We start from the raw sequence: 26241 nt of genomic DNA, 5'->3' as shown, positions 1-26241 counted from the left end.
ATATATATCTGAACACTAACTTGTTTTTTTTTTTTTCTTCTTCTCTAAATTAAGGTTTCTGAAGTGGCCAAGTTTGAGATTTAACTGGTGAACAGACTTCGCTGGAAAATGCCACTGGAGCCAAAATAGCAGACTGGTGAGGTCTGCTCTGCTTCCTTTAACCAGCCTCCCTCAGATCAGTCTCACAGTCCTGATGCTGCTGCTGCTGCTGCTTCGTTCAACTCTGAGACGTCAGGAAACGAGGCGGTGCCACAGTGCAGCACAGGGTCATATCCCAGCCCACAGCATATAGCCCACACCGGGGAAGCTCTGCCTGCCACTCGGTCTCTCCTAGAAAACACTGGCAGCTTCTTTTGTTTTTATTTTGTGCGCCCTGCAGCATGGAAGTCACCAAAGGAGAGGAGCGCACGGCCGAGCAGGCTGCCTCTTTATTTGGGGCTTCAGAGCTGGAGAGTCAGAGGAGGAATACTGAACGGGGAGCCAAGAGGAGCAATCACTGGAAAGTCATTACTGGGGTACGTTCAATGCACCTAACACACCTCTACAGTAACTCCTCTCCAACTCCACAGACAACACTTGAAGGCCACATGGTTTATGATACTTTAACACTCTTGAAGTAAAATATTGCAGCTTTTAAAAAAAAAAAGTGCTTTCAAACTCACACACATTGGGTCTTGCGGCACTTTTAACCAAATGGTTAAAATGTATGTAAAGTGATATATTACAGTGGACCTGTGTGGTCCTGAGAACACCTAGTCACCTACATGTCATTTTGTACTTTCTGTGTCTTGATAAGATGCTGGGTTATAGTGACCGTTAGGGCTGAAACAAGTAGTACAGAGATCATAGTTTCTACTGCAAATCTTTGGGTTTAAGACTTTTGAATACAGACATTTGAAGCCCTGGGCTGCAGGATTTCATGACTAAATTATTATTCTATGATCGTTTGTTGCAGCCCTGGTGACTGTATTTGACTTTATCAGAAGGCAAAGACATTACACAGCAGGAATCCAATGCCACAGCCTCAGGTCTGCATTTCTTCACTGTTTACTCTCAGTGTGATTAATCCACAGCTGTCACACGGCCGAGACGGCCGCTGCTGCCACTGGTGTGAAAGTGGAAACAAAATGTTTTCACTTCAGTGCAAAAAGACAGAAGGCCAGAAGTGTGTCTGCAGAAGGAGGTGAATCACAGATGTTGGTGTAAAGCAGGACTTTAGCTGAAAGACTAAAGAGAAAAGTTTGAGCTACGTGATTGTTGCAGTCAGAAAGTCACAGAGCACTTCTGGGCGATAGATCCTATTTCAGATATTCAATCTGGATGTTAAAAGGGGTTTCAGGGCAGGGACACTGGACCGAGAAGTTCAGCTTAGAAAACAGTGAAACGTGGTGATGGCAACATCCTGGAGCATAAATAGCTTCTCAATAGCGACAAAACCCCCAAATATTCCTGAAATATTCAACTTAATCTGAAGTTAGACCAAGAAAAGCTACAAATTCTCACATTTGATAACTTAAGCGAATAATCAGTTCTGAGAATTGGTTCCCATATGGCACCGTCATATGTCATATGTCCACTACACAGCCTGTGTTATGACAGTTTATCTTAAATTAACAACCTGTGGACTTCACATACTGGACTTTTACAAGGTCTGCCCTGTTCATCTTGTAGTTAGCAGAGTTTTAAAGGCAAATGCTGCTGTTTCTGGGTTTAAATTAGCTGCTTTAAGGGCTTGTTGGTGCTTTAAGATCAAACAACAAGCCCAGCTGACTTTCCATCACTGTCTTCATGTATCTCATGGCCCGAACGAAGATCTGCTTGGACATCAGAAATACTGTTTTGTTTGTATTCAGCCCCCAAATTTTATTCTTCACAGACAACAGCAGCCTGAATTGTTCACAGCTCCTTGAGGCACTGAGACAAGCCACACACACTCTACAGAGTGCATTTGTGGCCTCGCATGGACACTGAAACCATAATTAATCGAACTGCAAAGAAAAAATGTAATCAGATGCTGCTGTTGTGAAGCTGTGATGGGGGCTAAGACAAAATAAATTGACACATTTGGCCAAATGTCACATTTTCAGGGAGATACTCCACATAGCTCTACACCCACTGATCCACTGTAGCTCATCACTGAAATCTAAACTGTACAGATGGGAAATCATCTGACCGTACACAAAACTTTCACACTATTTACTAGCAATCTCCAGCTAAAACCTCAGGACCCAGTGTTTTCATCTGCCTGGTACTGATTAAATACACATTGTGGGGCAAAGTCTAGACAACAGCTCTGTCCTGTCACACATCAGCCACCGTACATCTGTTAGTAATCGCAGTAGTGGTACATGTTACACTGTCTGTGCTGTTCAAGGTCTTGCAAAATTATAATTGCAACATCTTGTGACTAAGGACCAAAAGGAGGGCTCCACCATGAATGTTTTCAGACTAATGGCAGCTTTAGGAGGACACGTTCATGCTTGTGTCTTCATGTGGACGCCGTCCAGTTTGATTCAGACCACCCGGCGCTCCAATCAGATCATTACCGTCTAGACAATACAGGCAATAACTGGAGCTGGTTTCAGAGTCAGACGAGTAGGTTTGCTCCAGACAGACAGTTTACTTTTACAGCCCACAAAGACCATGTCTTTGCCAACGAGCCCGTCCCTCCCAGGTCCCCCTCTCTCTTCACCTATAGCTGGAGAAAATGAGCACACGTACCCAGACACCATGAACACACAGCGGCATATTTTCATACCCGTCTAGGAATTCGCGTGTACGTGGATCACCCTAAATGGATCACTGCTGCAGGCAATGATTCCCACAACCTTACATTCATGACTAACTCCACACTACTACAGCTTTCAGGGGGAATAAATGAAAGGGCATGAATTACTCCGGCATGAAGACATCTAATCTAGAGCTGAGTGAGAGGGTTGTGTTTGTTTTACAACAAGTAAAAAATAGATGCGCGGTATGTCAGCATGGTTCTAACATCCTCCCACAAGTCAGAGTTTGTTGGATTTACGTGCATTTTGATTTACTTTAAGTCTAAGTTTTGAAAACAGCTTTCAGCTGAAGTCAAGATGTGTTTCAACGCCACTGACAAGATGAGAAATGGACAGAAAACACAAATAAGATGAAACTTTAATGATTATTGTGATGTTTCAAGAGAGATAAGAACCTGGGATGAAATGGGAGTAGGAGGTGAAGTGGTAATAGTAATATTTAATGTTTTATTTTGCTTATTAAGTTAATAATGATTATTAAATAATAGTTAAGAGACTTAAATTGTTACTTTTATAGTGGAGGATGTCAGTGTTATGTAAGCATTTACAGTTCCACCTCAGCAGTGGTTCCTAGTGGTCCCAAGATAAATCTGAGGGGTCACAAGATGGTTAAAGGGATAAAAGGAAAAAATACTCTTCTTTTACACAAACAGGCATGCAGGACTGGAGAGATGTTTAAAATGGGCAGGACACTTTTTAAAAAACAGCTTTCAAACTCTTCATGCTAATTAAACGACCATGATAACCTCTGCAGGGCTTGTTTGGGTGTTGCAGGGTCTTCCAAATAAGCAGCAACGATAATCCTGCTAAACACCCCCCACTCTAAATACTGATACAGCCTTCCTTTAAGCACCCCTCTAATTACAAACCCCTGGCCCCCAGTGATCAGCAGATAAGGGCAGAGCAGCTTCTAAAGAAGCAGCCAGGCCTCTGTCCTCCTTTGACTTTTCAATTACAGAGGGCCAAGACCAACATTTGGACAGTTGGATCTGGTGAACGAGGGAATCTGGAAGTGATTATGTTAAACCGGGCACAGTTATGGAGAGAAACAACGGCCCACCTTCGCTCAGCACTGCAAGGCCTTTATCCCATCTTGAATAAGCATTGAAGTCTCACAAAACAAACAATTAAAATAATGAATGAATGAAACAGGGAATGGACGAATAAACAAAATAACAAGTCTAAAAGTCTACAGCAAAGTCAGCAGCTGAGTGAGGCTGTAATTAGGAACACTGGTGCTTTGAGCTAAGTGCTGGACATGTTTTACTGGTTAAAAAGAAAAGAAATAGCAAGGAGATTAGGAAAGTCACTAGAGGAAAAGTCAGGGAATCAACAAAGTTGGTAGGTTTCATTCTCTGGGGACCATGAATGTTACAGTCCAACCAGTAGTTGCTGAGGTGTTTCAGTCCGGATGAAAACGGTGGACTGCACAACTGATGCTGACATCTCTGGAGCCAACGCTGCTGGCAGCCTCTCTGTAGTGCAGTTACTGCGTCGCACGCTTTCTGTTGTATCGATTGGAGAACGTCCTGATTGATGGCCTCTCTCTTGACGCCAGAAGTGTGCTCCCCTATGTTAATATTACGATCACAAGGCATGCAGCTAGAATGTGTGTAGAATGCCAGCAGGATAAGCTTTTGCCAAGGCCATTTCCACCAGAGTAGCATTCAAAGTATGTTGCTGAAAGATATTCAAAATCATGGGGATTTGTTTCACTTATATTTAGTTTGAAGGTCGTTACTAACAGACCCTATCAGGTCAGATGATAGTCGGTCACCATTTGTAACTATCTCAGATTATTTGAAGAGCGCAGGCAAGAGTGCTGTTGATCATTATTCAGCACAGTGTGTCTGACTTTACCTCTCGTTTCCTCCACTTTCAACTCGCCAGAGCAAAGAGTTCAATCTAAACATCCTCAGTCATGCTTGTGGACAGCTGCATGTGTTTATGAGCTGTTATTTCACTAGTTTTAACTTTTACTGCTTCGATTCTTTCACATTCCTGACATTTGCTTTCTGGGTTTTAGGTCCTGCTGCTGTGTTTACTGGTGGTCATCCTGGCCGTGGTGTTATCCCTGAGAAAGAGCAGCAGTGGGAACGGTAGGCGCTGATGAGCGTTTCACTGTCCTTATTCTACAGCTACAGTTTGTTTGTGATTGTGTTTCCGCTCCCTGCGCATATCCATCATGGCAGTCACCTGCTGTAGGGGAAGGGATTCAGTTACAGCATAGTTCGGCTGCAGTTTTCGGGGGCATTATTCCTTCAGACAAAAATACACCATCAGAATAATTGGAAAGATATTCACATAAAAATAAATGATAAAAAATGTGGGCTTTAAGTTGGAAAGTCTAAGCAGTGATAACAAACATTTTTGCCCTTTAAATAAATGCTCAGATTCAAGATTTCATGTAAATTTCTTGCTCTCACTCACATGTAAATATATCATAAATAATATATAGCCTGCCATATTAGACTTTCTGACTGAGCTTTGGCGAGCCATGGCTTTCACTCTACTATTCAGACAGTGAATAGAGACAGAGAGAGCGACAGGGAGAGGCAGCATGAAATGACTATCTCAGGTTTCATTTTGGTGCACTTGTTCAATAAAGGCTGGTGAAAGCACATAGTACAAGTGGGCAACAGTGGGAACAAGAAGCCTGCATTCTGCTATTGTTTTGGCAACCAGACAGTGAAAGAGAGACACAGAAGTGAATGTTAACTCCTGAGGCTGCGTATGATTTCTCCATGAGATATGTTTCTGTCAGGGTGGTGCGACCCATCTTTTTTAGCCCACTGCAGCAAAACACATCGTAAACACACATTAGAGTGAGACAGGAATGTTCACCCGGGGCCGGCGTGTTTTCTTCAGCTATAGATTCCCTCTGGTTAGACGTGGGCAGCGGCGTCAGTGTGCTCTTTGTTGCAAACCGCCATGCCAAAACACCCCTCTTCCATTTCAGGGGCAGCGGCGACTGTGGGCAACTGTCCCCAGCCTGGGCGGGGTGCTCTCTCTGCTGTGGCATTTCCCTTTAACTTATACTTCCTACCCAGCTAACATGAAAGCCATATGGGAAGAATAAATTTTGACTTTTCACTCACCCAGACTCATATTTGGGCGTTTTTCACATCTATGCAGCTTTGTTGGAACTTCTACATCTTTCATAACGCTGCTTTCTTGGTAAGGCCTTTGAAAGCAGATGAAAAGAAATAAAAATAACCCAGGACTTCTTCCTGGAGGCTGACAGTTTGCAGTATAAAACGCTGAGAGCGGGTTTTCCTCTGGATTACAGACCACAGCAACTTGTCTCCAGAGACAGAGCATCCCCATGTTCGGTCCAAACCGCACCACTGGCCTCGAGTGGCAGCGAGGAGGGGCGTTATCACCGACACGCTAAGACTCCCTCTGTCATGCGTCCAGTGAGCAGCAGACTTGACAGACGGGTTGGGAGGGCAGCTGCTTAAAAGGTGAAAGAGGTGACCCAAACAGAGTCACCCTGTCTGTGTGATCTTGAGCAAGACTTTGTTTCCAAATGCTCCGGGAGCTGCTCAGGAGAAAATACTGGACGGTGTATCGTATTTCTTTTAGGTTTATGTTACAGTGCCTGACAAATATTTGAGGATTTACTTGCAAATCGCACTTCATTGCAACACAAACATGAAATGCACTCATGGCCTTGATTTCCTCTACTATTTTTCTTCTTCAAAGTTCGCTCTTGTCTTCTGTTTACATACCATAATTTGTGTTTATTTGAGTGCAGGTTTAAAAAGATGCGTCCATGTTGTGGGATGTGGGCTAGTTCCATATATTTCATTTGCCTCACATAAGGTAAATAGATTAGTCCGAGGTAGAGATGTCCCTTGTTTACAGTGCATGTATCGCCTCATATGACGTGGTTACTAGTTAAATGGTCACAGGCCTTTAAGAAAACCTTTTTTTTTTCCCTCCCTGTTTTGTTTCCATGAGAACAAAAGTCCAGATGGTTTCTAGTGCATGTCAACAAATGTCGTCTGGCTGAAAACATTTGATTGTCCATAGAGTCTGTCTGTGCTTCTCCATTTGTGCCTTTACGCAACATATTGATGTGGTTCACAGAGTTGTTCTCTTCTAGCTCCAAAACACAGTGGAAAGTCTTTGCTGGCCAGGACGCACAGGAAACCTTCAGTTTCTGATTTTTCCATAGGTCATCTCATGAATATAAGTGGATGACAAAGAGGCATTTCTGCACTTTCACTTCCTCTGGTGATATGCCAGTAGATAATCCCATTTAATCAAAGGCCGTGGAAACATATTCTTTCAATCAGCTTCTTAATCTGAGCGATGGGATCTGACATGAGCACAAGCTTTTCTTTCAAAGTTGAAACTTTTTTTTTTGTTAATTCCCATGAGAAACTTTAGTTTCTCTGCTTTTGTTCTTGCTTTACTCTCTGGTTTGAACCGGACGGGGCTCAGCTGGAAAAGGTGATGTCATGTATTTCTGTGCTCCAAATGTTATCAAACCACTCCCATACACAGGAGTGATGTTGAACTCCTAATAATCTTAAAGAGGAACTGTGTATGTCAGCGTATGATATTCATGCAGGTGATTTTCCAGCCAAATTCTCTCGGCCGACAGGTTCAGATTTGCCATTCAGAGTTAGGATCCTTACAAAGTTAGAGCTGTAAGATCCTTTTTGTTTAACCAGAAACAGCCATGATAACACTCGCTTCAAAGCCACCAGACTCCATTGAGGAGTCAGGAGTTACTGGTCTACGGTCAGTTAGCTTGTTTGTGTCATTGTGTGACTTTCGTGTTTTCAAAGGATTAGTTAGTTAAGTTAGTTAGTTAGTTAGTTAGTTAGTTAGACACTTAGAATCACAATCTGAGCCGGTCGGTGGCAAAAACAAGTACTTTTAGTGGACATACTTTGATTGGGTGCAATTTCCGGGAAGGATTATGTTGCAGCCAATGATCTACTGGACACTTCCAAACCTTTTTGTATCTACCAGCCATATGTAAAGATTATCCTTTAAAGTTTTTCAGCACAACTCTAACACTCTATCACTTCTATCTGCGAAAAAGTCTGTTTTTTTGGCATTTACTGACATCAATGGATGTTACAGTCACGTTACCTTAGAAAAATATACTGTATGAAACTGGAAACATACTTTTTATCACTGACAACGCTCTTCTTTTCCATCAGAAGGGGAAATCTGGCTGCAGGAGACCGATGGGGAAATTCAACAACTACACTGTCCACCTGGGTAATACAATACTCCTGTTCTGCTGTTGATGTGGTGTTTGATAGAAAATAATACCTCAAATCTCAGTTGGCCTAGTTTGGATTACATCTCATCCCCTCCCATTTGTACAATATCATTCAGCATGTTTTGGTGATGAGAATGAAGCTTTTCAGTCCACAGCTATCATGAGTTCAGGCTATTGTTCCCAGTGACTCTCGAAAAAAAAAAAAAAAATTGTGTGTTCATCATTTTTTTCTGTTTTAGAAGTGTGAAAATAACCCAAACACGTGACTCGTGGTTTTACGACACAGCTGTTTTCGTGGAAAAAAGTAACCATTTCAATGGAAACCAGGCTAATGACTCTGAGTAATCAGGCATGCGTTGGTGTGTGTGTGTGTGTGTGTGTGTGTGGGTGGATGTGTGTGTGTTCTTCTGCTCTGGTAAGGGAGTAACCCCAGACATTAGACTATGGAAAAGAAAACCTGTGGCTCCAAATGAAGCTATTTTTGGTTTGAAAAAAGCTTTAAACAAATAAATGTTGTCTGTATTTTTTATATCAAAGGCACTCATTCTCTTGGATTTGTTTATATTGTTTCTGTTGGAAAACCGCACACCACACTATTTAAATGTGTGGTTTGATCTTTACACGCAAAGAAGAAGCTCTTGCGGAAAATTTCTTCGCTTGTTAATTTTTTATATCAAAGTATCATGATTGTGGTGAAGGAGAAAGCGAAAGAGGAAAAAAGGAAGTGCCCTTTAAGTTAATGAAAACTTGGATTGCTAATTCATAAGATTCAGTTATGTATTGGTCTTTTAAAGCTACATTTTCAATTTTGATTCAAATTTGAAACTCAATTTTTTTGTTCAGGTATTCATTAATCTTTTTTAAAGTGACATTTTTATTAAATGTTATGTTTTTTAACCAATTACATGACAAACATTGTCCGTGTGGCTCTGATAAACAGACTGGTGTACTGTCGCTAATCTGTTTATCAGACCTAGTCACTAATGTTGGCTGGCTGGCAGACAGACAAAGTGTAGTGGTGAGCGTAGGGGAGCATTTAGCAGCTAAAGAAAACACAGAGATTTTTTCAGGAGATGGTGGAGAACAAAACAGAGCTAAAAGAGAGGGCTCACATTCATCACGTGACTGGAAGCACAACTACAAATGAATGAATGATAAAGTTGCCCCGCGTGGTTTGAATATGTCACCGCTTGCTAACATATTAGCCATTGCAAAGGTGATAATATGTACATGTTTGTGTTGACAGCTTGTTCTGCTGCCCCCAGCTTTAGCTGTAAGTACTTTGACAAAATATTGCTTAGTTTTAGAGCTTGTGTTGTTTGGCAAGTTTGAATACTGATGTAGATAAAAACCTGAGTTTTGGTGCTGGTGCCAAGACAATATTTTCTTCGATGAGATCAAAATTAAGAAAAAGATGTAAAATATAGCCAAAAAAATAATTTAATGCCAACCTTCATTGGCGTTATTCATTACACTCAATATTGTAATTCTGATATTGAGCTATGAATATCTTGATAGGTGTTTAACTACTCAGGAGAACTGAAGCAATAACCTGTAACTCTTACAGGTAATGAAGCAGCTTCCTGAAATGGGAGGGGACCATGAAAGAAGAAGGCCTCTGTAGTCTAACAGAATTTTGATTTATCATCAGTGATCACATTTCTCTTCCTGTTCTCTTCCGCAGTGTGTTTGTGTGGTCTGTGATGTGACTTTATTTCTCCTCTTGCCTGCGTGGTCAAAGAGCTCCTTTGTATTCTCTTGACACAGATGTACTGTACGACACTACTGCCACATTACCGATGCCAAAGATAGCAGGGTCTCCTGCTGAGTAATTATTCCATTTCCCATTCAACCAAACTCAATGTCCTCTTAAAGCATCATTCTTCCTCTCTGTCTTCCCACACAGTTTCACCAGGTCTCCTCTCATCCTGATATCCTTGGACGGTTTCAGGGCAGAGTACCTGAAAGATCACAGCAGCCACCTTCCTATCATCAACAAGTTACGTAAGTCATCAGCATTGTTGACTCGACAGCTCGTTGTGGTTCACTGTGCTCCCTGGTGTGACTGAGCATTACTGTGCTGCAGGAAACGGCGGAACAACAGCACCATACATGAGGCCTGTGTATCCCACGAAGACCTTTCCCAACCACTACAGCATTGTGACTGTAAGTCTTTTCTGGTCAGAGGTTAATTTATCACACTGACTTGTTTCGTCACTGGTGGAAGAAGAACTGAATGTTTAAAAGCACCAATACAATAATGGAAAAATACTTAAGTTAAGGTTAAGTTAAGTTAAGGTCCTGCACTCAAAATCTTACCAGGGTACAAGTTCAGAAGTATTTTCAGCAGTAAAGTATTTGTTTTACAGAAAAATGGTCGACGTGACTGATACATTATGTTAAACAGAGATAGATAGATTTATGCTTGTGGTTTACATTGATGGAACCACTGCTATGATACTGTTGTATCAGTTTTAGGTGCAAGTTTTAACTACTTTATGTAAGTCACAAGAAAAATCTGCTAATTTATAGGAGAGGAAAGAGTAAAAAAACAAACTTCTGCTACACTATTATTTATTTTATTGATTTAACTCAATGTTTTATACAATATCTTGATGTGATTTTTCTCTTTGGGCATTGGGCAATTTAATAAAACCACCTCAGAGGTTTAGAGGGGAAATATCTCTTTGGTAGAGCTGCTAAATGCTCATAAGCATCTGGACTGGATAGTGCACAACATGGGAGATGGGCCCACCACAAAGGGTCACAAGATACATCTAAGGGGTTGTGCAATGATTAATGGGGCAGAAGAGAAGAATAAATCAAAGCTATGTGAAACAAATGTGTATTTGTTTTATGTAATATTCTATCATCTTTCCTTGGACTAAAAAGTACAATATTTCCATCGGAATCGTAGAGAAGCATAAAACTGAAATACTCAAATGAAATATAAATACCTCAAGATACTACATAAGTACAGCACTTGACTAAATGTACTGCCCTGTTTTCCACTTTTCCACCGCTGCTGTTACACCGTTCCACAGTTCACAGTGAACTTCTGTGGAATTTGGGGCTTTTCCCTGCAACCGTAGAGTCTCTTCACGGTAGCATAGTGGTTACTGTTGAGGCCTAATGGCTTACATGTGCATGTGAGAAGGAACAGCAGCAGAACTGAGGGGCTTACAGAGTGGATTTCACCCCTTTTGGGTGAAACCAGATGCTGCCATTAAAATAAACTGCTGTGGTTACCGGTAATATTTACATTAGAGACATGGAAGAGAAGAGCTAATCGCTGTAAATTCCTGCAGTCTCACTATCGGAGCAGCTCACCCTGAATGTGTGTTTTTATGTCCACTTCCTGCTGCAGGGTCTTTATCCTGAGTCTCATGGGATTGTGGACAACAAGATGTATGATGTGACCCGAAACGCTTTCTTCAGCTTGAAAAGTGATGAGAAATTCAACGCCAAATGGTACCAAGGAGAGCCAGTGAGTGAATCATCATCGTGACCATGACCAAAACTGTCATAACATTTCTTTAACACATCTGACATGTGAAAGTTAACACTCTGATTTTGTTGAAAACCTGACCTGAATGAAGGTAAGTCATGTGTGAGAAATACGAAGCACTGTTCTCAGATCATGTGCTGAGCGTTGCTAAGAATTGCCTCTCACCATAATGATCTTCGTGATCTGATTATAGATTCTGCTCATGCTAAATGAGCGGTCGTGAGGGCTGCGTGTTGTGCTTGTTCAGATGCTTTGTAGTTCCCATTTAAATGGAATGCCTCTTAAATTTCATTCCTCTACTGTGTGACAGGCCGCTCCTCTTAAAAATACACTGTGAGGAGATGAACGCTGACCCTGGAATGCATTCTTCCATAATGAAGCAATACAACTAAGTGGATCTGCCAAAACATGCTTACAAGCCTGCTGCATAGATAAATTACTTCACTGCAGATCAGTCTAATAGGTATCGATTTAGCATAAAAACATGCTGTTATATTTCCATCAGTCTTGACTGTTCTGTGAGGGATTACACTTTTATCCTGATGGACTAATGGACACTGCTGCTGTGATGTACTGAGATAAATGAATTAGGTTTTAGTCTACTACAGTTTAGTCTGAATTAATCACGAACCTAGATGACACTCTCCTCTCCTCTCCTCTCCTCTCCTCTCCTCTCCTCTCCTCTCCTCTCCTCAGGTCTGGATCACTGCCACCCGTCAGAAACTGAAAACCGCAACCTACTTCTGGCCTGGCTCAGATGTACCCATCAATGGGACCTTCCCAGATCTCTACAAGGTGTATGACAAGTAAGAACGATGCCATTACATTACAGCTATTCAAATTCACGAATGAAGAATGTATGCCACAATATAGTGGTGTACTGATGTGTGGATAAATGACATGGAGTGTTTTCGGTGCACAGGAGCATTACATTTGAGAAGAGACTGTCGACGGTGTTTGAATGGCTCAGTTTACCTCAGGAACAAAGGTACGGCGTGCTCTTCATCACTGTTCAGAGATCATGTTGTGAGTCACCATCAGAAGACACTGACTGTTCTCTTCGTGATTTTAGACCTGACTTCTACACTTTGTACCTGGATGAACCTGACTCATCAGGACATCGTTATGGGCCAAAGAGCAGCCAGGTCAGTCATTAAACCTGCAGTTATTAACTGGTTGTTCATTACTTGGAAGAACAACTGACCAGACAGTTAAAAAAAAAAAATCATGATCACGAGAAAGTTCCTTCTTTAGAAACCTTTAGAAACAATAGAGAGACAAAATCTTCCAATAGGTTCCACTAACCAGCTTTTTTCCAGAGGTTTTACTTGCACCTCATGGTCTTCATCAGCAGTTGGAGTTTTTTTTGTAGCCATGGAGATGCCTCAGTAAATGTGGAACTTGGTGTAATAACAAATGGTCATATTGTATCTCTGTATCATCCACTAATTAGGACCAAGAGATGAGGTTGAAAGTTTTTGTCAAAGTGAGAAACTTCTTGTGGAACAAATAAAAGTTGCAGATTTTGAGAAGCTGAAACTAGCAAATGTTTCAACATTTCTGCTTAAAAAAAATGTGTGTTTAATGGTTAGCCAATTATCAAAATAACTGCTACTATTTTCTGTTGATCGACTAATAGTTCCAGGTCTATATACCAGCGTAACCAAACCCCATTTAATAAAGTTAAGATTATGAATTTTAGTTCATTATCTTGGCTAAAGCCAGCTGTCCCTGAGGTGTTTGTCTGGACACTGCCGTGCTGCCACAGTGACACATTAACTCTGGTGAATCTTTAAATGCTGTTGTGCCTACAGGTCATTCAGGCCTTGGAAGATGTGGACAGGATTCTGGGAATGCTGATGGATGGCCTGACACAGAGAAGTCTGCAGCACTGTGTCAATGTCATAATCATATCAGACCACGGTGAGATAACCACACTCCCTCCACACAGCTGTGGTACAGTGTACACTCTAATATAACAAAATAAAGGGGAGTGACACAAGCAATAATACAGAATAAAATTCTTTAAAAAATACAAGAAGTACGACTTGGACTCTTTTGAAACAATTCAGAAGTCCGTTTTTGTCTTTTTCTTTTACCTGCATTTAAAGCTTTGCATTTGCTCACAAACAAACCTGGCGTATCCTTCCTAAATCTCTGTGGTTTCACAGTAGCAAGACGTAGCATCGTTTTAGGGTCTGTGTGCCACTGAGGGGGGCTTTAGAAGCTTAGTGTCATTTGCAAATGTTTGACATGGTTGAGTCACTGCACCTGTTGCAGCAAAAATCTGCAGGTCCATGCCAGATCTGATCTGATCTGATGAAAAACGAGTCTGCTATCTGGGCATAAACTAGGAAAAACTGTTCTCAGTAGTAGATCTGCAGATATTTTGTCTTGAGAAATCTCTGTGGGCATCTGGAGACCATATGTTAAGTCTTGTAATTAGACATATTAAAGATCAAAGCGCAGCTCAGAGCGATGCCCAACTATCCTCATCAAAGACATCATCTCCAAGAAGAAGATATTCATTCTGACACGCTGTGCTAGTTATTCATCTGCAGCTCGTAATCAAGGACTAGAAACAAGATTCGCCAGTGTTCACGTGTCACACCCAAAATCATGTCAACACATGTTACACTGGACACGTAAATCTATCACATAGATAAACCCTCGTGCCTCGTCGAAGGTTCAAAGTTAAAGATCAGCATGAGATAAAAACAAGAAAAATCATACACACTGAGCAATGTGTTTTGCAGATGTTCACTACCTTTCATGCTTTCCTGCCCACGTGTAAAGAAAAATGTATATTTCCTCATTTTTCACAGGCATGGAAGAGGCTTTGTGTGAAAAGGCAGCGTATGTGTCAACCTACATGAGCAATACTGATGGCTTTACTGTCATCCAAGGCCCGGCTGCTCGCATCAGACCCAGTCTCCTCCCAGATGATTACTTCTCCTGTAAGTTCCTGTGGATAGCAGCCACCTTTCCTTCCTGCCCAGCTTTGCAGCATCACTCGCTGTCAGTTTGTTTGTAACCAGCGTGGCTGACCTTGTCCTGTGTTTCTCTCCTCAGTCGACTTTGAGGGCCTGGTGAAGAACTTGTCGGTATGCGAAGTATTCCAAATGTGACTTTTGTATTGATAAGAAGAATGAAAAATTATCTGCTTGCTTGGCTTCATGTCAAACAATCCCATTCTCCCTCTGCTGTGTGTTGATTCTCCTCTTCTGTGTCTGTTCTGAAGTGCAGGACCCCTGACCAGCCAATGAGGCCGTACCTCAAAGAAAACCTTCCCAAAAGGATGCACTTTGCTAACAACATTCGTATAGAGAGAGGACACCTCTATATGAAGCAGGGGTGGCAGGCTGCTCTGTAAGTCACCGATCAGTCCACTGTTTTTTAAGTTTTCACTTTTAGGTCATTAAACCATTAAAACACCAGTGGTGGCAGAGAATCTATGTCAACATGCCGTGCAGATCTGCACGTCAAGCTAAAGGGAGGCCGGGTTGGAGCAGAGAAGAAAAACGTTCTTTGAGTTGTATGTATAAGTATAAAAGAAACACAGAGAAGCATGTTGCAGCCTCGAGTCATGGGGACATTTAAGTGCCACAAAGTGAAGCGAGATAAAGTGAGGGGAGGACAAGAGAAATGAGTTAAACTTGTCATTATTAGCCTTTTGGCTAACACAGGTGCATTTACAGCCATGTGGCTCGATGAGGATTGTCCCTGCAAATAAATACAATTGGAGGTGAAACTGGTGCTCAAGCCTCTTTCAAAATATCTGATTATTTTGTGCCACAGTTATTGAATCTGATTGGAGAGTTTTAAGAGCAGGACTGTTGGAAAAATACCTCTACGTTTAATTTAATGGCAGTCTTAAAATTTAAGGATATGGGATGAAAAACAGTCAGCTGAGACTGTATGATACTTTGCTGTTTTAATGGGCCAGATGTCTTCCAGCGATGAAGATAAAGATGTAAGTTACCAGAGCTGTTAGTGCAACTGGTAACAAGTCTTGTTTGTCATGGAGTAGGACGTTATTGTCAGATGAGAACAAAGTTGCTTCCTACACTCAGGAGTTTTACAGTAAGCATTTCTAATGAATGAATCACGATATGTTAGAGAGGAGTTGTACAACTCCTTTGGTGAATAGCATCAACACATAATCATGGAAAATTACTTCAGACTGAAGAATTTGATCAGTTGACCTGAAGATATTTGCCATATGATACGACTCACTCTTTAGGTCCATTAAAATTCAACTTGGCTGACCTTGAAATTGAGATTATTTGGAACTGTTCCTTCGAAGTAAGATGTAAATACCACAGTAAATATCACATAATGGTCTCTTCTCTCCATTTTTCTCCATCTCGACAGTAACCGGAAGGAAATCAAGTACTGCACTGGTGGATTCCACGGCTCAGATAACCTCTTCACCAACATGCAGGTCAGAGGAAGGAAAGATGTGTGTGTTCATTGCCATCCTGTTTAGATAAAGAAAAAACAACAGATGCTTGACTGTTGTCACATCACTACTGAGGCATAAACCCTTCCTGCAGCTCATGATGATGAAGAACGCTCCACTCACTGCGACTGTTGTGAATAATCCAACATGGGGCTTCCACTGGGCCACAATTTATTCTCTGACTTAAAAAAAGAAAATAGAAACTCTTTAAACCCTCCATGAAAATTGCCAGATGCTGAATCATGAGGCGCTTTTAAAAATGTATTCTTATCCAAAAAAAAAGCAAAAAGGAATCTCATGTTTGTTGAGCTCGAGTGTGCATGATTCATATTTTACTGCTACACTCACACACATGTGGCAGCGGACAGGTTCAACAACAGTTCTCCACTGTTGGCTCAGAGGTTCAGTAGCTCTGCTCAGGGTTAAACTGTTTGCTCAAAACCAAACTGTAGTTGCTTATCTCTCAGGATGCTTATCAGTGGCCTTGAGCCTTCACGTTTTAGTCTTTATCTTGTAGGATGTTGTTTCAGCATACAGAGCTTAAACTCTAGAAAAAAAGAGGTGTGTAAAAGAAGTAAAAGACAAACAATACTCAAGGTTCATGATTTTATTTATTTCTTAAGTCCATGTTTGAGTCTAAATGCTAGATATCCCTGTACCTGTGAATGAAAAACACACGTGCCAAACACAAAAATACTGTGTAGCTCCAAAACTCTGCTCAGTGCTGTAATTACACTTCCGCTCTGATTCTGTTCCCTGCTTTGGATTGAATTTGTTTATGTCTGCCACCTTCGTTTCAGTCGTCACAGTACGTCTGTGTATGCCTTCGGAAGTGGTTTACACTGGAATTCGACTCGGTATAATTAGCTTACAAGGCTGCTGATTTCCCTAAAAGTCAACTATCCCACAAATGGCCTTCAGCCTGCGGAGAAAGAGAGCAAAGAGCGCTTGAAATAGACCGTTTACTCACCTGCAAATATCTCCAAATCCCACCCAACCAACATATTTCCTCGAAGTTATTTTGCAAAGGTCATGTAAGGTAATTTTACTGATTTAGTTCATTACAAATATTTACACGTGGGCCTAATTATGGTATTGAGTGTTTGACATCCCGTTATTTACAGAGGGAGTTTAAAATGAAGGTTTTAATTTCACAAACTGTTGGGTGGTGTTGTTCAGACAGTTCACTGTAATCTCTCTCATTTGTATCCAGAAATGTCTTCAGGTGAATGAATGAATGTTGATGGTTCTACTTTTTCCAGGCGATCTTCATCGGTTACGGTCCGGGATTCAAAGACAACACTGTTGTGACTCCTTTTGAAAACATTGAAGTATATAACCTCATGTGTGGTAAGCTGCTTTGCTATTGTCCGTGCAGCGAACTCTGCTTTATCCTCCTCTACTCTAACCTCTTATTCCTTTTTTAAAGTAGTTTGACATTTTGGGGAAATAAGCTTATTGACTTTCTTACATGAGAAGAACGACTCATATCCTGAGGTTTTGTTGTCATGTGAGGTTGCCAGGCAACCAGAGGAGACTTCAGGAAGTCTCCATAAAGCCACCATGCATCATTTTTAAACTTTAGTTTTTGTATATTTAAACAAACAAGATATAATTTTATAATTAATGAGCTTCAGGCATGATGGTAGGTGGATTTTGTTACCAGGCTAGTTGTTTCCCCCTGTTTCCAGTCTTTGTGCTAAGCTAAGCTATTGAAGGTGATGCATGCTCATGTGGAGATTCTGGAAACCTGAATTTTGAGTTCCTGAATCGTTGGGTCTCTCTCTTAATTAAAGAGTTTCGTCTAGACCTGCCCTTTATGGAAAGTGTCTTGAGATAGCGCTGTTATGAATTGGTGTTATATAAGTGAAGATTCATTGATTGATTGATTGATAACTCCGGCAAAGAAAGCAACTAAGATGAGAAATTCCTGCAATGAGTTCATTGGTTGTTTCCAATGACTTTCAGATCAATGAGTTTTGCAGCTAACCTAAATTGAGAGATAATCCCCCAAACCTAACCTAAAGATACAAATCATACCCACAAGACATCCTTCATCTCCTGGTGCCTGGACCTAGTTAAGTCGTAGGGAGAAAAGATATAATGCAATGCCAACCGCATTCAGAGCACAGTTCAAAAGAGGAAACAGGTGCACTTCTTCTGAATGAATTTCAGTTTGGTTCCAAAAAGAGAACTGTTGGAAATAAAAGTGGCCACATTTCAGTAAAAAGAGGAACAGAGCCAAGTAGAGTAGCTCTCAGACATATGATATCCTCATATATGACGTCAATGGACATTTGCTCCTTTGGTAACACCTTAAAGTAAAAAACTCCATATAAAAGCAGCTTTCTGCCTTCGTTTAGCTTAAATACAGTCGAGTGAAACTTGTGTGATCCCTTATGTTACTTGACCCAACTGACAACATTGTAGTTGTTGTATCTCTGCTGTGTGATGACTCTGGTGAATAAGGTGTTATTATAACTGTCAGCGATGATGGCTGAATTTGTACTGACGTGCTGCGCTGCCTCCAGTGTGTGTGTGATACAAATGTCCTGTTCTTCGTTGAAATACACTTCCCGTCCTTTTCTCTCCCCCTCTCCCCCCAGATCTCCTGGGTATTCGCCCCGCTCCAAACAACGGGACTCACGGCAGCCTGAACCACCTTCTGAAGCGTCCCGTCCACCTGCCGGTTCACCCAGCGCAGCTCTCCCACGACACCCCCTGTGAGGCCCTTGACCCCGTCCCTGCTGAAGACCTGCAGTGCACCTGTGCGTCCCAAACCAAGGCCATGGTAGGCGTTAACAAGTTAACAAGAGGCCACGTGTTGTTTTTAGCCAGACTAGCAGCGTGACTCTTGGCACGGCAGCTTCTGTCCATCAGTTTCCCTGCGTACTGTTTTTTAGCCATTTTCTGAACTTTTCTGCACAGTAATCTGCAAAAAATCCTGCCTGTGCAGATGCTTTGAAACTTCACAGGCTTCACATACTGATGTGAACGTATGGTAGATTGTAAAGTATTTAATGCAGTCATACTAAAAAGACGTGAATTTCTTTCAGGAGACGGATATGAACAGACATCTCATGACCACTAATTCCAGTGAGTATCATTTTCTTTTCTTTGAATTTCCAGTGTTTTTTTTTTTTTTTTAGGAAGAATTTATACATATACATAGGTTTAAACATTTTCCCTTTAGGTGTTAAAGCCAGGTTGCGTCGCCTCCACCATCCCTTTGGCACCCCTGGAGTCCTCCAACCAGGTGCCACCTTTTGTCTTCTCCACCAGTCCGACTACCTCAGCGGATACAGCAAAGACCGCCTCATGCCCCTCTGGGTGTCGTACACCATCCAGCCTCTGGTGAGCCCGCTGTTTGGAGCTGTCTTTTAATCTCTAAACATAGCATGTACGGTCTTTCCTGGCTTTATATAAGCCGCTGTTACTCATCTTCTCTGCTCTTGTTGGCTCTAACAGTGTCTTTCTCATTACACGGTTGAGCTTTGGTGTAAACCATGACCTCAGGCAGCATGATACATTCCCGGAAGAGTTTACACTGTTGTACATTACTGTCTGAATGATGGAGCAAGTGAGGATGTAGATTTGTTTTGATTCCAACTTTGTCCAAATACAATACGAGCTAAATATGGCTTGTACTTTATTCTCTGTTTGTCATTTGGGCCTGCAAGAATCGTGGTTCACATTGTTTCTTTTAGATCTGTGTCGCAGCATTATTTACTGTATTCTCCTCCGCCCACTTGTACTCCCACAGAAAACTCCAATTTCACATCTTGTCAAAGCGAACATCTCCATATAAAGCTAGCTTCAAGCTAGTTTGCCTACTAGAAAATCAATGAATCAATGGAAAGCGTGAGGCCATGCTGCTGGTTAAGTTAAACATCTCTATTCTTGTAAATACAGTACGGGATGTTTGAAAATATGCAGAGCTTTTGATGCTTTATTTTTCTGCCTGTAAGCGGGGCTTGAAAATTCAGTAATGCCTTTAGCAGTCATTAAATTCCCAATGAGAATAAGGTTCTTGTTAAGAGCTGTACAGCATGAATTGGTATCATTTAGAGGGGGAAAAGGAATTGCCTTGAATGAAAAGCTCCATTTAAATCATCATTATTGTTTTATCACTCCATTATGATTTATTCCCCATTGATGTGGACATGAATGCTTGCCTGTAAACACATTTTATACGTTTAGCCTCGCCAGCAGTGTGACTCTACGGTTGGCAATATCTGGACCAAAGTGGTCCAAAAGTGAAATATCTTATGATTTTTACACACATTCATGGTCCCCAGAGGATGAAGCATACTGACTTTTGTGAGTCCCTGAGTTAAATATCCCAGACAGTTGTGTCACCATCAGGATGAATTCTGACGACTTTACGGTATCAGCTTTAAATTTCAATTTGTCTAAAACTTTGGTTTAAGCCCAAAGATCTGAGATATTCCCTTTAGCCCCAGCTTGTTGCATGTTCAGCTACATTACACTGGTAATTGATTGGAATTTGTGAATTGGATTGATTGATTTGTTACAAATGAACATATATATATTTTCCCTGTATTAAGCACCAATTTTCATCATTCCAAGCAGGAATCCTCTTAGAAATCATTTGGAAATTAAAAACCCTCTGATGAAATTCCAAAATATATAAAAGAAATCTTTCATGTTCACCTGTAACAGGGGATTGGAGTGAGATTTTTAAAGAGCTCTGCATACAGACACGGTACAGTGCCTTCGATTACCCACATACACAGGCAAAGCAAAACCAAGCCAAGTGATCTTACACAACAGTCAGAGTCCGGCTCCACTCTGACCACCACTGACTGATCTTCTCTCTCAGACCAGAGTCCAGCCCCTGAGTCCAGAGTCGGAGGCATGTGTTCGTGCTGACGTACGCATCCCATCGGCCGCCAGCCAGCTGTGTCTGCGCTACAGAGACGACCCCGCTCTGTCCTACGGCCTGCTGCATCCCCCCAGTGAGTGACTGTGTGTGTGTGTGTGTGTGTGTGTGTGTGTGTGTGGTGGAGGGGGTCATGGCAGGCTGTCACCAGCTGGGTGTTGAATTCAAGTTGACGCGTTTCAGAGCCACATTCTCATGTAAAAATGCACCCATGCCTTTGGTCTGTAACAGTAAAGAGTGTCCCATCCCCCCCCCCTGATTGAGACACAACAGATTCAATGTGTTTTTAATCAGATTCAGGTTTAAGGTACCCCCACAAAAGGAAGTGGCAGACTGAGAAAGTGAAATAAAAACTCCCCAACAGCTGTGAGGAAGGTGAACTAACCAAAATTAGACATTTTATTTTCGTCATGGCTCTGGTAGAAAGTGATCCCAGACTGTGATTTGTGCAGTTTAATGACTAAAGTTAGTTAGATTAATCAATTAGGCGACCGCCAGAGAATTAATCTGCAAGTGTTTTGACGACTGATGAATCATTCATAAAAAAATTGACTATCTTTGGGTCGGACAAAACATCACATTGGGTTGGATCACCAAGGACTGTTGGAAAATGTCTGACATTTTTAGATGCAGTGATTGATTGATAGTCAGTCTTTATCCCTTGTTTTCACAGTACACATTACAGGCTTTTTTTTTTAAATCCATACAAAAATTGCACAACAAATTTACTTTTCCCTCACCTCGCATTTTCTCTCTATAGATCTGAGTGCCAGCGGATCTGAGACGGAATCTCTACTCACAAGCAACATGGCCCCGATGTTCCCTGCATTTAAAGGTGATTCAGCCGTGCAAATATTTATTGCCTCCTGGTTTTGTAGCTGCACCCAAAGCTGGAAAATGGGAATCAGGGCAATGCATGAGTGAAAACTTGAACCAGGAGGGTTCATTTGCAGACTGACTGAGAGCTCTTGAGCTGAATGAGAGCTTAACAATTTAATTAACTAGTCAACTAAAGAGCTACTCTGGATCACAACTACTCATTATGTCATGCTCTGTTTTGTTAAATTGTTCAACCATCAATTTTTTTCCGAGAGCAGGTATTGTGGCTCTCCCGTTCTCGTGAGTCAGTATTATACTCATGAAGCGTGACTGTAAAACACAAACTGTACTTTTAGTTCTTAAATATACATAATAGGAGTCCAAAGCTCTAACCGCTGTGATTATATGAGTCTACTGTACTTTAATTTAGTTAAGCTCTTTCAGTAAAGCACAATTAAAGGTTTAGTTAGAAGAACCTTTCCAGACCTCCTGCCATCCCTCTGTAGACACAACGGGTTTTTTCACAATAAGATTCACTTTGAAGGTGGTTTACTTTGTAATCACTCTTACTTTGTAATTCACCACACTGTGCTCTAAAAACACAGTAGGTGGGACTATATATATATGATGTCACTCTTTGTGTTTTAAATGATCAAGACTACACATGAACTGGAATTCGCCCCCTTAATTGTTCTTCCTTAACTCATACGGATGTATTGCCCAATGCTGTCGTAAACCCTGTGAGGATTAAGTCTGTATCTGCCATCACAGTATGACACAGCATTGCAAAACCACCTGCATCATATGTGACAGCTTGCGGGTGCTGATATGATATGATGAAGTCATGCTGTTTCCTGCTCGGCTGCACAGACAAGCCCACGATTTTGTTGAGACTTGTTGATTGAGTTGGCTGAAGCATGTGTTAAAAATCTGAGTGTTTCAAACAGCACAGCTCTGGCCGGGTTTCCACTGGGACCACCCACGCTACACATGGAAACTCTCCCTCACTAGTATGAGGTCCCACTGGAAGGGAAAAATACCCTCTATGCATTGGCGTTTGTGTATGTTGTAAACTGAAATGTGACTCAGCTGACAGATTCTGCCCCCTGGTGACATAATACTATGTTTACACTCTGTGGACACCAAAGCTCTGAGAGACCAGGTCAGTTAGTTAGTTTATTGATTTAAGTATCATACTGCAAATGTATGAAATAGCTTAACATGATCAAATGAAAATATTAGATTCAAACAATATTGCATACACAATAAAATGAACATTTAACGGGTCAATACACTTTGTGAAATGTGTTTATTCACTTTCGAACACTGATGAACAAGTTGCATCTCATTTGTTTAATAAACAATGTATAAACAATGTATAAATGAAATAATGAGGTATAATATATAGATTAGTGAGTGTTAGAGGTGCTGGTATGCAGGTTTAGTTACCTGCGGACGGAGCCAGACTCGCTGTTTCCAGTCTTTATGCTATTAAAAAGGCAGACATGAGAGCTGTATTGATCTCCCAAAATTCACGTTATCACTCTAAGTTTTGGTTTGTAATGACGTAATCAATGCCTTCTTTCTATACACCCCAGTAACGTCCATTGTGGTGTATAAGAGGTAAAAAGTTTTTGTGTGTATTTTCCCCAACTGCAGACGTTTGGACCCACGTCCATGATGTCCTGCTGCCAAAATATTCACAACGGCTGAACGGAGTGAACATCATGAGTGGGCCGATATTCGATGAAGACTATGATGGAAGCGTAGATGCACTCAAAGCCATCTCAGGGTGAGTCAGCAGCACGCACTCTCACACTATCGATTAGGGCTGCACCCAGCAAAGAGCTACATGATCAATCAGTCTGACAATTATTTTCTCATTAAAATTGATGACTGTTTTTTCTAAAAATGTGAGAAAAAGAGAAAATGCGAGAAAAATCCTTACATTTGAGAATCTTAAAATAAATCAGTTGTCCTTATGATAATCGGTGAGCAATAAAGGTTTGAATTTATTTTGTAAACGCAACCTTCTAACATTGGTTATAGAAGAACGAGCAATATTTTCATCCGTCTGAAACCTAAAAGGAAGTTTCATTATCAGCCATGACAGCCATTTTGAGTAGTAACCTTGTTTGTTTTGATGTGGTTGTGTGTGGTTTTTATGAATGAAGCATTGTGTTGACTTTTTTCTGCACACATCAAAAGTAAAAATGGGAGCTTTCCAGAATGGAGGCAGCACCTTCTTTTAAACCCTCCGATCTCATGTTTCTCCAGGAATGAGGCTCCCATCCCAACACATTTCTTCATGATCCTGACCAGCTGCGAGAACTCGACCTTCAGCCCTGTTAACTGCGAGGGTCCCCTGCAGGCCAAGTCCTTCATCCTGCCCCACAGGCCGGACTACACAGAGAGCTGCGCTGTGAGTAACACCGCTGACTCCTCTCCTATTCGGTTTTACACGTCAGCCTGCCTCTGTGGAAACCTGCTGACGGATCCTACAGCAGAAAAAGTGATCAAATCTGAAAGATTCAAAAAAAGGTTTGCTTGGTTCATCTTTTTAATTTAATTTGCTCAATTTTTTTTCCCCCAGGATGGGTCAGACTTGGTGTGGGTGGAGGAATGGCTGCAGTTTCACACGGCGCGAGTCAGAGACATCGAGCTCCTGACCGGACTCAGCTTCTACCACGACAGGTTGTCAGTGGAAGAGACGTTACAGCTCAAGACTCTTCTACAGACTGCCTAAAGTCAGAGACGTCATCCAATGAAGCTTTGATATTTTTTAAAGGAAGCCATATTGGTCTGCGCTACAGGCCTCTGTCCACGTGGACACAGTTAATCCACCATCAGTGGGTTCAACAGGTGCCTCACTTATGTAGAAGTTATCAAACCAAAATGACCCAAACATTAAGTTCCATCCAGGTTTTTTGTAATATGTCTGATTCCCAAAAAAATGTTTTATAATTGTTCAATGTGTGAAAACCGTTTATACTGTATATCTGTTTTTGATCATGTTTTATAGATGATTTTATAGAGAAAACGCTTTTTTTTTTATAAATGAGTCTCTGGAGCTCTGAACCAAAGATGCCGTCACATCTGCTGAGTGGCTCCAAAGTCCTTCCTCAGATGGGAAGTTATGGCAGGAACAAAAAAAAAGGGAAAAACATTTACTGATGGAAGAAGATTCTATTTATACTACAATTACTTTTATTGGCAGGAGGAACACACGACAATCTGGAAACAGTTGTGACTGCTGCCGAACATCTGGAGAGCTGGCTGCAGCAGCCGGAAAAATGCCCAACGTGAGAAATGAAGAAAAAAAAAAAACACATTAGAAAAGCCTTCCAAATGATGTTGTTGTATGTTCATGGTTGTTATTTTTTTATTTTCTTCATACAGCACTCATGTTGTTTTTAGTATTTTGTAAATTTTTGGAGAATTGCATTTTTGAGATAATTGTCAAATGTGTGTGTGTGTGTGTGTGTACGGGGATTCATGTGTGCATGGATGGATTATGGCTAAATTTGCCCCTGGGCACAGACATACAGACAGACCTACATATGAGTGAGACATAAAAATGACTACAAACATGTTGGCTTGTGTTTCTTTGTTTTCAGTTTGAACTTCTTTTATACATTTTAGTCATTTAGTGTCTCTGTTTTTCTGTTTTGCATCTTTGTATTTGTTAAGTGTCTTTCTGTAGTAATTTCATGCCTGTTTGAAGTCATTTTATATCGTTTTATAGTCATGTTGTGCCTGTCTGTCTGTGCCCAGTAGGCTCATTAGGAATCTATGCGTGTGTGTGTGTGTGTGTGTGTGTGTGTGTGTGTGTGTGTGTGCGTGCATGTGTGTTCCTGTGGGCAGGATTAGGGTGGGGTCGGGTTTGGGGTGGGGGGGCCAGGAGGGGGGGTGGCTGATCGAAAGGTTTCTGTTCAATCTTTTTATCTTTTCTCTTCACAGTGACTGTCTGGAAGTTGAGGTTGGCAGTCATTTGTGACTTAGCCACTTCTACAGTGTTTTTCAGCTTTTTTTTTTTTTTCAGTGTTGTCAGAAATGGCAGTGATGGTCCAATGCACAATTTCATAAAACAAACCTCTTCTACTCTTCTTTTACTCTTTATTGCTTCCCTATTACACTTAGATCACAGACACAGCCGTACACACACACACACTGCACACAGAGCCACCGCCAAAGCAAAGCAAAGCTTTCAGACAAAATATGATATAACAAGTCAGTAGTTGCTCTGTTGCCATCTCCAGATTGCAGCAGTATGTGTGAACACAAAAAGGAAGGAAACTGAGCCCTGTATGTTTAGCTCTGTATAAAATCTACCACTTCCTCAGGCTGACCACTTCAGCAGTGCAGTGAGCCCAAAGGTAAGATGCTGCTGCTTTCTGCTCTGCACCTCTTGGCTCTGCTGTGACCTAGTTCTCATGTCACAAACCAGAGTTTGTTTTACTTGTAACGTTGCTGTAAAACGGGCTGGATTGTCTTGGCAGTGTTTTGACTCTCTCA

General features: G+C 41.4%; 1 protein-coding gene across 1 annotated transcript; it reads left to right on the top strand.

Annotated features, from left to right (window-relative positions):
• The first annotated feature begins 374 nt into the window (after positions 1 to 374).
• enpp1 (ectonucleotide pyrophosphatase/phosphodiesterase 1) lies at positions 375 to 25316 on the top strand. Its single transcript, XM_070848747.1, has 23 exons — positions 375 to 515; positions 4816 to 4888; positions 7970 to 8030; positions 9941 to 10038; positions 10121 to 10200; positions 11402 to 11521; positions 12239 to 12348; positions 12465 to 12530; positions 12615 to 12687; positions 13357 to 13465; positions 14368 to 14499; positions 14615 to 14646; positions 14784 to 14911; positions 15917 to 15986; positions 17267 to 17354; positions 18611 to 18795; positions 19061 to 19100; positions 19198 to 19358; positions 20848 to 20983; positions 21668 to 21742; positions 23386 to 23518; positions 24004 to 24148; positions 24320 to 25316. The coding sequence occupies exons 1-23, from the start codon at positions 381 to 383 to the stop codon at positions 24470 to 24472; spliced, it is 2403 nt and encodes an 800-aa protein (XP_070704848.1). The 5' UTR covers positions 375 to 380; the 3' UTR covers positions 24473 to 25316.
• Positions 25317 to 26241: the final 925 nt, after the last annotated feature.

The sequence above is a fragment of the Pempheris klunzingeri genome, chromosome 18, assembly GCF_042242105.1.
Source record: "Pempheris klunzingeri isolate RE-2024b chromosome 18, fPemKlu1.hap1, whole genome shotgun sequence".
In the NCBI taxonomy this organism is placed as follows: Eukaryota; Metazoa; Chordata; class Actinopteri; order Acropomatiformes; family Pempheridae; genus Pempheris; species Pempheris klunzingeri.
The sequence above is the reverse complement of the archived record's forward strand: the minus strand, read 5'-3'. Positions and strand labels throughout refer to the sequence as shown.